Source organism: Neopsephotus bourkii, unplaced genomic scaffold (assembly GCF_033783945.1).
Source record: "Neopsephotus bourkii isolate Nb327-2 ecotype Australia unplaced genomic scaffold, CSIRO-AGI_Nbou_v1 NB_1139, whole genome shotgun sequence".
In the NCBI taxonomy this organism is placed as follows: Eukaryota; Metazoa; Chordata; class Aves; order Psittaciformes; family Psittacidae; genus Neopsephotus; species Neopsephotus bourkii.
Genome location: NW_026901625.1, coordinates 4,249,289 through 4,262,572, shown reverse-complemented (window position 1 = coordinate 4,262,572; position 13,284 = coordinate 4,249,289). Strand labels below are relative to the sequence as shown.

The window sequence follows — 13,284 nt, the reverse complement described above, 5'->3', positions numbered from 1 at the left end:
GAGACAGGCTTGGAGATGCTGCTTCTCCCCTGTGTTTGCAAACCCACATCTAACACAGCCTGTTCCCAGCCCCTGTTCTCCCAGGCTCCTATGTGCCAAGATGCCAGGGATATCGAGGGGACAAGGACATCCTCATCAGTGTCCATGGCCGGGTGTTAGCATGCTCTCGTCCTGTTGGTGGGACCACAACCTCCATCCCCTCTGATGGCATCGTCGCTAACCCCAACCACCTCCATAAGCGAGCATCCAACTTTCCCCTTGACCCCTTACAGGGGGAAAATTAATCCAACAATGCCCTCTGATGGTGGAAACCATGTCTGGTGCACACAGTGCTGAGCCCCTGGGAACAGCAGTACCCTCTTGGACTTCAGCTTGGGCACGGAGACCACAAAGGTGGGGCCAAAGCAGAGGGGCTGTAGGAGGAACCCTCTATTTTAGCCATAGGCACTGCCTGTCTCTGCTCACCAGTGACACCAAGGCGGGGACTGAGCTCAGGTCTGAGGATGCTTGGGCTGGATTTGCACCCACATTTGCGGCACCAGAGCTTGCTGGGATGTGCTGAGGGCAGGATCCATGTCTGGCTCCATGACCAAGCTGGTCATGGACCTGGGAGAGCTCCTCTGTCACCCCTCGAGGGAGGTGGTGCTGGAGCAGGAGGTGGACCCCGCACTGACCCCTCTATAATGATGTGCTCCATCAAGTTGATGGCTCTGTCTGGGCTCTCTGTGAACAAACAGTGTCTGACCCGAGCTGTCTCCAAGCTGTAAGTAACAGCTCATCCTTCTGCACACAAGCGAGCAGCAGCTAAACACGTCCATTCCTCCTCCTCTTCCTCCTCCGAATAACACATCACTGTGTCCTGCTCCCACCGTCTCACACCATAGGGATGGGATGCTGGTGGCAGCACATGGCTGCACCATTGCATCGCTGGTGTGGGTAAAGAAATTGTGCTTGATGAAGAGGCATCATCATGACACAGTTTTGATGTTCCTATTTTTTCCCCGTCCAGCCAGAATCATTCCCCAGCTCCAGAAGGAAACTTTTCCCCATCACAGCCCCTCCTCCTTGTTGGGTTGCTTCTGGTTTAGAATTAGATGATCTTCTAACCATTCTGTGATTCATATGTGTTTTATAAAGCTGGTCCTTTCTTTCCAAGCTCAAAACCCATCTCCTCCACCCGCGGTTCAGAGGGATGCTATATGAGCCCATAGCATCCCTAGCAGCATTTTTCCCTCTGCCTCCCCCATCCAAGCCAACCCCACAACAAGCAGGGCAGAGCCATCTGGGTTTCCTTATTAGGACCCAAGTCCCTCAGATGGGCTTGTTTTATTGTCACAGCTAAGGACACATTGAGAGAGGACCATGCCAGTGCAGGATCCCCCAGAGCACAGCCAGGGATGGGGCAGGCCAGCAGAGGAGCATCACCATGCACCACGCTACCGCAGAGCAGCTCCAGCATCCACCTGGGGTAAAGGAACAAGATCCGAGTCCTGTGAAGGCACCGCTGCCAAGAGACCAGTGGTCAAGGGTGAGATGGGAAACCACGTCCCAGTCATGGCTCTAAGACAAGCCCAGCCCAGCTCTTCCCTTTAACTCTGCTTTTCCACCCTGCAGCCCCACTACATAGCTGCCCCCAGCCCCTGTACCTGTCCTCATGTGAATCCACCCCTTGGTGCCCCAGCTCTCTGAGCCCTGCCTGCCCTGCTGCCCATGCATCTCCCATGCACACCAGTCTCTATATGCATCTTCATCCTCATGGCCACATTTACAGCCCACCTTTCAACGGAGCAAGTTTCACCCAGGCTCTGTGCATCCCACCCCACCAGTGCATCTCCAGCAATGGGATGGAGCTGGAGGCTCCATTAACTGGTGACAAGGGCTAATCCAGGACACTCGACCCCTCTACATCCCTACTGAAGTGATTCACCCTCCCTCCATCCCATAGCCCCAACCCAGACCTACCTTGCTCTTCATCTTGCCCTCCTATCTGTCCTCACTGGGGCACTGTAGGAGAGCACAGGAGATATAAACCCTCTGAATTCCCTTCATTTCACTCCCCTTTTGACATCCAAAAGCGAGCCAGGGCATTATCAACCTACTTGTGTGCACACCAACATGCACTTGTGCACGCATGCTCCGAGCAATCACAAACACCACTGTCATTGCCTGCTCCTGGACAGTTTGCCCCCAGGATCCCAACTGGGGTGTCCCCAGCACATCCTCCTGGCCAACCTCACCCTGCTGCCTGCATGGCTGCACTGACAGACTGGAGCCCTTCCTGCCTGGGAAGTAGGGCAGAGTGTGTCTTGGGGCAAGCCACAGGAGGAGAGATAATGACAATGATGTGTGTTTAAGGACACACCACCACGTCAAGAGCACGTGTAGAGTGGAGGGCATGCATCCTCCTGCATGGTGAGCACACAAGAGAAGGCATCTGCGGGGAGCAAAGCAGGGCACCTCCATGCAAGGCTGTGCTGGGAACTCTGCTGAGGCAGGGAAATGTGAGCTGGAAAGTCTGGGCAGGATCCTGAGGCATAAATCAGAACAACCCAGGTGCCAAGTGCAAGGGGTTCAGCACAGTCCCCATATGCATGGCTTGGGACACAAGTGCTGATGGGCACAGTGAGGAGCACGCGACTGCCCCAGCCTCCACCAGCACCTCAGGTCCTTTGGCTCTGCAGTTTCTGGTTTCTTCCCCAACTTTTGGCCATGTATGAGGGAAGGTGATTTCAAGATGCTTCAAGCCCATAAACCCAAGAAGCCCAAAACTCCACCTCTACAGGGCTTCCCAGTGCTCTTAGGCTCCTCCATCACCAGGATCAACACAAAACAGGGACAAACCACAGCAATGCGAAAGCCAGAAGAGGAAAAGGCAGGCAAGAAGAACAGCTCCTCCATCGCCTCAGCCAATCTTACTTTTCACATCCAGTTTGCAGTCTACTGAGGCTTCCCCCAGGGCGTTTACAGCTTTGCAGGTGTAGATGCCCCCATCGAAGGGGCTGGGCTTGCGGATCTCCAGGGAGCAGACGCCCTGCTCAATCATCGCTATGTATTTGGGGTCTTCCCGTATCTCCATCTGATTTTTCATCCAGATGATTTTGGGCTGAAAGCAGCAGAATTTGTTTCTTTAAAGCAGGGAGAGAAAAGAGAAATCTGGCCCCAAAATGCAGCCACCTCCCTTTGCCTCAGCCCTGCCTGAAGCTGGTGGCCATGGTGGGATTCATTGTCAGAAGTAGCTTGAAGAGCTAAATATCCCGTTCTTGAGCCCTAAAAATTGCCCCACATTTCTTCCCCCAGTGCAGAAGGAAACAGGACATGGCTTGAATCAAGATCAGTCTCTTATTTCTACGCAGAAACATCCCACATTCGCCTTATTTTGACTTAGAGGGCAGCTGCAGCCCCCCAACTTCATCCAAACCCAACATGGCCAACTGTCTCCCAACACCTCCATCCACCCTTCAACACCCCCATTGGTGGCTGTTCACCTGCAGAGATGATGCTGCCCATGTTGGAACCACTGACCTGGGGGAAGCCCCGGACACAGCAGATGAGATGTGTGTTGTAGCCCCGGGTCGTGGTTCGGTCTGTCAGGGGCTGGGTGAACTTTGGAGGCTCCATCATGTCCCGTTGGGGGATCTTCTCTGACTGGTAAGCAGTTTCTAAGGAAGTAATTAATCCTAGGTTGAGCAGAGCTCCTGGGCTGACCACATGGGGCATGGCCACAAGGATTCAGTCCAAGGTACACCAAAATACTTCTGCTCCCTCAAGTAAGGGTTGGAACTGGGTGATCTTTAAGGTTCCTTCCAACCCAAACCAGACAGCATCTAGCCTGACCCAGGGACGCAGCCTTCAATTCAGACCAATCCTGTCTATAATCTCCTCCTCATTCAACCATGCCATGCTAGTGACCAGTCCCTGCATGGGCCAGGGGAGATATCAGTCTGCAAACCAACACCATGATGCATGCTGTGTGCAGGGTGTCAGATCCAGGCCAGGCACCGCTCTGCATCTCCCACTCCATCCCCAGAATTCAGTGCATAGGAGATAGAGTGATAGAGACCAGACCTCACTGTGTGCTCTACCAGGGAGCAGGATGGAAACGGATGGAGGGAGGGCAGGGCTTAGGGATGCTGGTTTGGACCCCTCAGCTGGACCACTGCTGGTCTTGAGCTACGGGGCCAAAGCCAGGGTCGTTCTTCACCCCTCCTGCTTCAATCTCACCCTAGGGATGTCCTTGATCCCTCCTACAAACCAACCATGGCACAAGCCTTCTCCAGAGCAGAAAGGAGGTATAGAACAAGGGCAGGGGATGCCCAGACTCACCCCTTCCACACTCATCCTGAGGCCCAACCCAACAGCATCCCCACAACCCCAGGAAGCCCCACCAGCCGCAGGCATGGACAGGACCCTTCTTGCCCACCACCACCACCTCCAAGCCCTTAGGCAGAGCACTGCCCCTACTTGTCTTCTTGATGTCGGCCACGGCGGTGGTGACGGCCGCCTTCTCGCTCAGCCCGCAGGCGTTCTCGGCGAACACGCGGAAGCTGTAGGTGTTGCCGATGATGAGGTCGGAGATGGTGCAGCTCGTGCGGGTGCAGCGCTCCAGCGCCGTGAACCACTTCTGGGAGGGTGAAAGAAGAGCGGTGAGGAAAGGCAGGCTGGCCAAGGGATGGAGAAGGCACAGGGAGGGAGGCAGGGGTGCGCAGCCATCAGAGCATCCCCAGTGCACGGACTCACCCCGCTCTTCTTGTCTGATTTCTGCACTATGTAGCCCTTGATCTCCGAGTTGCCGTTGTCCGCTGGGGGGGCCCACTCCAGGGCCACGTTAAAGCCCCACACATCCACCAGCTTGAGGTTCTGGGGGGGGCCCGGCAGCTCTGCAAGCACAAACCGTCATAGAGTGGCATCCCAATTTGCACGCCCCTTGACCATCCCTTGCACATCACTTTTTAATCTCTTCTCACCCAGCTGCAGCCAAATGAGGAATGAGAAGCTGCAATGGACGTGAGCTGGCAGAGATCCTCCATCCCCAACCAGAGGAGTTCACCTCCATGACTACCTTCCAGTATCTCAATGGGGGCTACAAGGATACTAGAGAGGGACTCTTCATCAGGGATTGTAGCAATAGGACAAGGGTGATGGGTTCAAACTGAAACAGGGCAAGTTCAGCTTGGATCTAAGGCAGAAGCTCTTCCCTGTGAGGGTGCTGAGGTGCTGGCACAGGGTGCCCAGAGAAGCTGTGGCTGCCCCATCCCTGGCAGTGCTCAAGGCCAGGTTGGACACAGGGGCTTGGAGCAAGCTGCTCCAGTGGAAGGGGTCCCTGCCCATGGCAGTGGGGTTGGAACTGAATGATCTTAGGGTCCTTTCCAACACAAACCATTCTGTGATCCTGGAGGAGATCCCACTGGAAGAAGGACCTCAGAATCCCTTCCCTTGTTGTTGGCCTTGTCCTATCCCTCCCAAAACAACAACTATCCCCTAACCAAGGGGCAAAAACAACCCCCGGCATGGTCCCCTCCCCAGCCTCACCGATCACTCGGATGTCCAGGATGGCCTTGTCCTCCGCTCCGTTTATCCGCACGGTGAGCTCGTACTTGCCCGAATCCCCACGCTGCGCCTCGCGGATGTAGAAGATGGTGTCCTTCTCTGTGTTGCGTATGGCGATGCGGCTGGTGTCCAGGGGCTGCCCGCCCTTGGTCCAGATCACCTCAGGCTGTGGTTTTCCCTGGAGCAACCCACACGGGCTGGTTAGGAGCCACTCGAGCACAGCGGGTCCTGCTAGGAAGGATGGGTGGGCAGAGCCACCCCGCTTTGTCCAGGCAGCAGTGGCCTGGGTTTGGCCTCTCCCAACCAGCAGTCCCCAGGGAAGAAATCACAGCCAAGCCCTGCCGGACCCACTGATGGAATCCATCAAAGGCTCCACAGATGATGCTTGGAACGTGCTGGTCTCCAAAAGTCCTCACCGAGCAAGTCCAGCTTTACTTGCCCAGGGCACGGCAGGCAGAGCTGTGCTCCTGTTTCTCAGGCACTAAGTCCAAGTTCAACTCAATTCTACCCCAGGCATATTCAAGCCTAGCAGGAGGGGCTTGAATCCAGCAGCCAGGGACAATTTATGCCTGGAGCACGGCCAGTGCAGGCTCCCCAGGTGGCATGGACATAGCCCTCATGTCAGGGGCAGCTTTCTGCCTCAGTTCCCCCTGCTTGGCCAGCATGTTTCAGCAGGAGAAAAACAGGGGCCAGGCAGGAACGGGACAGAAATTCCCATCCCATCTCCTATTCTTGGTCAATAAGACATGGGCACCAGGACAAGCCAGCCCACAGTCAGCCCCAGGCATGTCAATAGCGTCTATCAAAGTCACTGCAGAAGCTACCCTGCAGTGAAAAAGCCTGGGGGGTTACATCCCAAACTGTCCACCTACCTGGAAAGGGATCATCATGTTCACAGCATCCCCAACATGCCTGACGTAGGTCTCCCGCAGGTGACGGGGCATGCGGATCTTCGGGAGCTCTGGGGACATCAAAGTCATGTTGTGGAACCAAGGAAATCACAGCCTCCAACTGCCTGACCCACCCCACACGTCCCCCTGCTTGGCCATCAAGAAATCCCATCCAGAAACACAGACCCCTCTTCCTTCTCTTCTCCTGGACAAGTGCCCCCTTCCCTGCCAGCCTGCACCTCAGAATGACAACCATCCCTGAGATACCAGACCACCAACCCAATGGACCATTCACCTCCTTCAAGGTTTTATGGGTGAATGATACTGGAAGGCTGCTATGAGGTCTCCACGCAGCCTTCTCTTCTCCAGGCTGAAAGCTGGGGCTGTTCAGCCTGGAGAAGAGAAGCTGCGTGGAGACCTCAGAGCAGCTTCCAGTGTGTGAAGGGGGCCTATAGGGATGCTGGGAATGGACTCTTCATTAGGGACTGTAGTGACAGGACAAGGGGGAATGGGTTAAAACTGAAACAGGGGAAGTTTAGATTGGATCTAAGGAGGAAATTCTTTCCTGTGAGGGTGCTGAGGCACTGGAATGGGTTGCCCAGGGAGGTTGTGAATGCTCCATCCCTGGCAGTGTTCAAGGCCAGGTTGGACAGAGCTTTGGGTAATATGGTTTAGAGCGAGGTGTCCCTGCCCATGGCAGGGAGGTTGGAACTGGATGATCTTAAGGTCCTTTCCAACCCTAACTATTCTATGGTTCTATAATGCTTTGAGTTTGATCTCGACAGCACTGCACCAGCTACCAAGAAGGAGAAAAATGACTGCTATTGCTAAACCCAGGACACCAAGCCAAACATGGGCTTCACCAGAAGAGCCCCAGCAGAGCCTACAGGCAGCAAGGCAGAGGACAGCATCTCCCAGCTAGGAACTATTTCTCCCCCAGCTCAGAAAACACTTTTCAGAGGCTGAGAACCCAGCTTCCAGCAAGGACACAGCTTTCCAAGCCTCCACCTTCACTCAAGGCCATGGAGAGACCAAGGTGGTGCGTGGTTATCCACAGTTAAGCTGTGAAAGCCCTAAGCTTAAAGCACAGCTAACGTCCCCAAGGGAACATAACAAAGACAAGCAAAAAACCCACTGGAGAATGCTGATGGAGCGTGTGTCTCCTTCCCGGGGTGAAAATAGCAGCCGTGTAACCCTACCGGCTCAGCGCCACCGGGTGATCCAACGGAGAGGCATTGGCTTTACGTGAGCCCCTCATAAAAGAGCTGTGTGTCTGTGCCTGGATTAAACGTGCTGGAGCTCAGCTCTGGGGAGGGGGCACGGCCAGAATTAAACCAGGGCTGAGCAATGGCTCAACAGCTGTGGAGCGGCGGTGGTGGGCTGGGGAGATGCCCAGCGGTCCCAGATGGCCCCGCCGACAGCTGAGACGGTCCCTCCTCTGCTCGTGCTGCTATTCACTGCAGGGATGCATGCACGGATGCTGCCACTTGGGCTCATCCATCTCAGCGGGGCCAAGAAACCCAACCTCGAGAGGAGGAATGTCAATTGATGGGTGTTTGCTCCTGCTGGCTTGGCTGGAGAGGGCTGCCCGAGGTGATGGGAAGGCACCGTTCCTGCCCCAGCAACCTGAAGAACACGACTCCCACAATGAACCTTTGTGTGTCTCACTCCACTTCCCAAACCCACTCATCCCACCTGGTATGAAACACTGCTGTCTGGAAGCACTGCTGTTTAAAATCCCTCATGATGCTATGAATGAACCATGGAGAGGTGCAATGTGAAGACCAAAAGGGAACGGATGGGACACAGAGGAGAAGATTCATGCACTCAATACACCAGGGGGGACACAGGGATGCAGAGGGACATTGAGGGCTATTTTGTTCCTCAGCAAAGCCAGGTGGTGAGCACAGGCCTGCATTGCAAGTGAAATGAAAGAGTAGAGCATGCTGCTTGCTGATGAGGAGTATGAGCAGGCAAAAAGCAAAGAGAGAAGAAAAGACCCCACTAGCATGGAGCAAGAGCAAGTTGGGGGGGGTCCTTTGGGTTTTACACCTCTCAGCTGGTGCATGTGGCTAGGACAAAGCTCAGGCAGCAAGAACTGATGGGTGCAGCCCAGGACTGGAAGTGGGAACATGAGCTGTGTATCTGGCATCTCATGACAGTCCCCCATGCCTCAGTTTCCCCAAGTTTCAAGGTATGGTGAGATGCCTGTGGGATCTGGAGGTGAACACAGCAGCAGATACCAACCACTAACCCGTGTTCACCTCCTCCTGCAGGCGGAGAGGACGGACCCTGCAGAACCCTTTCCAGATGTTGATAATCATCTCCAAGCCTTTTCCTAGGAAAAGCTGATGTTCCTGGAATAACATTTGTTATTGTTATCCCCATTTTGAAGAGCTGAAAGCTCTTTGACTGATAGGAAAACTTGTGCATTAATAACTCCTTGTAAGGGGAAAATAAGCATGCATTTCCTGTTTGAGAAGTGAAACCCAGCCTTGAAATCATGGCTCAGCACATCGGAAGCACCCCAGGAGGAATGCGAGTCTTGCAGAGCATGGGAGCAAGTCATTAGCGAGTTCAGCATGATTCAAGTTCCCATGCTCCAGACTACCAGCTCCTGACATTCCTTCGCTAAACAAAGCTGCCCAACATGTGCATGATGGCACATTGGAGATGTAAACACAGCCAAGGAGAGATGTGCTTCCCATTGGAAGATGTGGTTCTGCTTTTTGAGCCCTTCATCCCTAAAGCTTTTGCCACCTGCGTGATCGATGTCTCAAGGGCAGGAAGCTTCTCCATCCCACACCAAGGGAACTGGACATGGCTATTGAGAAGAGCACCTTGGTCAAAGGTTGGGTTGCAACCTGTGAGAGGGCAGAGGCTGCTCAGGCTGCAGGGATGGACCAAGTAATGGGTTCATCTCTGTGGCCCCCAATACAAGAGGATGTGAAGAGGAGGCTATGGAGATGCTGCAAGGGCTGGAGCTGCTCTGCTCTGGAGCCAGGCTGAGAGAGCTGGGCTGGGGCAGCCTGGAGAAGAGAAGGATCCTGAAGGGGAGACCTTAGAGCAGCTCCAGTGCCTAAAGGGGCTGCAGGAAACCTGGAGAGGGGCTTGGGACAAGGGCCTGTAGGGACAGGCCAAGGGGAATGGCTTGAACCTGCCCGAGGGGAGACTGAGCTGAGCTCTTAGGCAGAAGCTCTTCCCTGTGAGGGTGCTGAGGCGCTGGCACAGGGTGCCCAGAGAAGCTGTGGCTGCCCCATCCCTGGCAGTGCTCAAGGCCAGGTTGGACACAGGGGCTTGGAGCAAGCTGCTCCAGTGGAAGGGGTCCCTGCCTGTGGCAGGGGTTGGAGCTGGAGGAGCTCTAAGGTCCCTTTCTGTAGTGCTGACAAAGCCCACTGGAATTACACACGACGGGAGCAGTACTCACGGAGGATCTCTCTGATGAGGACTGGCTGCTCCAGAGTAGCTGGGACACTGGCACCGCAGGCGCTGACAGCCTTCACCCGTACATGGATCTTGTCACCGGAGCCGAGGTCCTGGACCGTGTACCGGGTGGAAAGGAAAGGCTCCTGGTTCACAGCTGTCCAGTCCGTACCTAGGATGAAGGCAGCAGAGCACTTCAGGCGTGCAATGACAGACAGACACCATGGAGAGCAGGATTGAGCCACAGGGGTGAACCCCAGAGGAGAAGAACCCACTCCGTAAGGGTGAAGGGTTTATCTTAGGGGGGGATTTGGCCATCCCACCATGCCGAGGAGCACAGGGTAGGAAATGCTGGCAGAAGCTCGTCCTTCCAACGCACCAAACCTCTTAGGAGGCTTCTCAGGTAGAAAACAGACTGCCCCAGGCACCAAAGGACCGGGTGTCCCAGGCAGGCAACTGAAGCAACCCAGTGTGCCAGGCTGTGCTAAGCCATCATGGGCACTGTCAAACCAAGAGGGTTTCCTGTCAGTGCCATCAGACCAGCCAAATCCCACCAGCTCCTCTTTCCCTTTACCAAAACCAGCCCTCACTCAAATCTCACCATGTTTTAGCCAACCAGGGCACTGTACCAGCATTCCTGGAGCCCATGTGGTTATCACTGAACAACCAGAGCTCTCCTGTCACCAGCCAAGCCCAATGCAAGCGAGGAGAGCATCCAAAACCGTGACTTTTGGGTGGCCGTCAGCCAGCATCCTCCAGGAGTGGCTGCATCTCTCCTTGTCCCACACATGGGCCTCCTGGCGCATCCCATCCAGCCATGGTTACCTCCCCAGTCCCCAGCCCAGTGGTGAAGGCCTCCCATAGCAAAGCAAGTATGGATCGTGCCTGCCACAAGCTAAACACCAAGGGGCACACATCGAGTTCCCCAAGGCTCATGGACCACTTTGGTCTCCCAGACCACTCCATCCTCATGCAGCATCCAGCCCACCACCCACAGCCTCCCCTTGCAGACCCCTCCCCAGCCACACAGGTCGTTCCCTCTCACCCCAAAGCCAGGCAGGGCTTCAAGAGGGTGCCCAAACCTCCAGTTGAATCCACTTCCCCTGTTCCACAAATGAGCAATGCAAGCAGAGAACCACAGATAACTGCTGCCACCCACCAGCCCACCTCCATCCTCCTTCCAGGCATCTCCAGCACCAGCCCACTGGGGCAGGGCTTGCTTGCTTCCTTCCCAAGGATCCTTTTGTCCCTCATCCTCCCACCTCATTCCCATTCTTTTTGCACTTCCTTTTGGGTAAACATGGGAGAAACCATCCCAACCCCAGGTCCCTGCAGAGCTGAAGTTATCAGAGAGCATTCTCAGTGGGTGCGCTGGTCTCTCCTCCACCCTCTAGGTGGGGATAGCAGTGACATTAAACCCAGTCCAGCCCCCTGCTAAAGACACCAACACCAGTGGGAATCCCATCCCCTCCATGGGGAAGAAAACCAAAAGACCATTTAAAATGAACCCATTTGGGCAAAGAAAGGGAACCGGTGCGCAGGGAGATGCTGCTGGGTGCTGCCCAGCTCCATCCCGTGCCTCTGCAATAACACAGCAGGAAAACCCAAGCCTACTTCCATCTTTGCAGATCTCCACCACGTATCCATCCAGGTGTGACCGGCCCGTCTGCTCCGGGGCCTTCCAGGTCAGCGTTATGGAGTTTTCACTCACTTCTTCCACAGCCAAGGCCAAGGGGGAGCTGGGGGGCGCTGGAATAAACCCACAGTGGTGAGAACAGGATCACAAGTACCACTGCTGGTGGAGGGCAACCACCCAAGTCCATGTTGGTTGCCAGCCCCCATCTTCATAACCCCCAGCCCTATCCCACTGCAGACACAGCCTTGATGACTTCACCCTTCCATCCCTTCCCTCCATCAGCCCCACACATCCCCTCCAAACCCTGTGTTCCTCCCCTTCCAGCTCCAGTGCCCGGTCCCATCCTCACCTCCCTTTGATTTCTCAGGTTCAGGGGCTTGGGGTTCAGCTGCAGCACTTGGGGAGCCTTCTTCAGGGGCTGGAGCTGCTTCTGCTGTAGGGACAGGAGCAGGTTCATCGGCAGGGGCTGCGGGGTGCTCCGTGGCAGGGGGATGCTCAGGGGCTGAGGGGTCTTCAGAGGCTGGGGCTGGTTCTTCCTTTGGGGCTGGGGCTGGTTCTTCCTTTGGGGCTGGTTCTTCCTTTGGGGCTGGGGCTGGTTCTTGCTTTGGGGCTGGTTCTTGCTTTGGGGCTGGGGCTGTGTCCTTCTTCGGAGCCGGCTTCGTGGCTCGAGGTGCAGTTTTCCCGGTCATCACTGCAAAGCCTGGGGGCTGGAGAAGGGGACGTTTGGGGGGTCTCTGCTCCGGGATCTCCGCTCCCTTTTGGGGTCCAGACCAAGTCTCTCTTCCAGATGTGGGATCTCGGCACTGAAGCTGGGGTCTCTGCTGTGGAATGAGGCTCTCTGCTCCGGGACGGCTGTGCTGGGAGTGGGGGGAACCAGGTCACTGAGCCAGAACTGGGGGATTTTTATAGGCTTTGGCTGGCACTTGTCACCTCCCTGCAAACCAATCTGCCTGCGCAGGCGGGGACGCCAGGAATAGCCACCCGGGACCTGCACATTCAGCAGCACCCCTCCTATGGGGCTGCAGCACATGGTCCTGCCCCCCTCCTGCCATTCCCAACCCCCCCTGGGCTCGCACGGGACTGGACAGAGCCAGGTCACCTTTCTCTAGGGACATGGCTCCTGTCCCCAAGCACCAACACCTCTCTAGCTAAGGGCTTCCCACCTCCCTATTGTCCCCCTTAGTCCTCCCCCAGCTGCCCCATTGACCCTGCACCCCACTTGCCTTCCCTTCACCCCAATCCTCCCTGTTAATCCTGCATTGACCCCCACAGTTTTCCTCCCCTGGGTGTTTTGGATACAGCATTTGGCAGCAGGATGAAGCCAGGACACAGAGAGATGGTATCAGTGTCTCAGGGAGGGTATGTTGCCTCCAAAACTATGCAGTAACCCAGATGTTCCTCGATTACTTCCACTGGTAAGCAGGAACATGACTAATAACGGCTCCTCCTTCCCCAAAATGCCTTAGGGATGCCTGAGAGATAAGCTCCCTGAAGGAGGAGATGCTGACATGGGGCTCTGTCCGATTTTGCTGGTCACAGATGGGTACTGGCTGTACAGCAACAGCTTGGAGGGGTCAAAGTTCCAGTCATGAATCAGAACACTTTCTGGCACAGAGAAGCCAGCCCTGCTCCCCAGCACAGTGATGGAGGGCTGGGGACACCATCCATCTGTCCCCATCCAGCTGCCTTCGGCTCCCTGGTGCCTCTGGCACCAAAGAGAACGGTTGGATAAGCTCCAACCATCCCATCTTGGATGATCTTGGCACCTCCTTGACCTCTCAGCATCCA

The 13,284-nt window shown here is 55.5% G+C and overlaps 1 protein-coding gene across 2 annotated transcripts; it reads right to left on the bottom strand.

The window, feature by feature from the left end:
• Positions 1 to 1,281: 1,281 nt before the first annotated feature.
• Positions 1,282 to 12,257, bottom strand: MYBPH (myosin binding protein H). Of its 2 annotated transcripts, XM_061363136.1 has the most exons (12): positions 12,129 to 12,256; positions 11,846 to 12,068; positions 11,475 to 11,609; positions 9,865 to 10,032; positions 6,420 to 6,508; positions 5,530 to 5,725; positions 4,738 to 4,877; positions 4,462 to 4,621; positions 3,523 to 3,659; positions 2,917 to 3,103; positions 1,963 to 2,004; positions 1,282 to 1,504 (listed from the first exon to the last, which is right to left on the bottom strand). In XM_061363136.1, the coding sequence occupies exons 1-11, from the start codon at positions 12,183 to 12,185 to the stop codon at positions 1,994 to 1,996; spliced, it is 1,503 nt and encodes a 500-aa protein (XP_061219120.1). In that variant the 5' UTR covers positions 12,186 to 12,256; the 3' UTR covers positions 1,282 to 1,504; positions 1,963 to 1,993. The 2 variants fall into 2 exon arrangements, with proteins under 2 accessions (XP_061219120.1, XP_061219119.1); XM_061363135.1 differs by having other exon boundaries at positions 11,846 to 12,257.
• Positions 12,258 to 13,284: the final 1,027 nt, after the last annotated feature.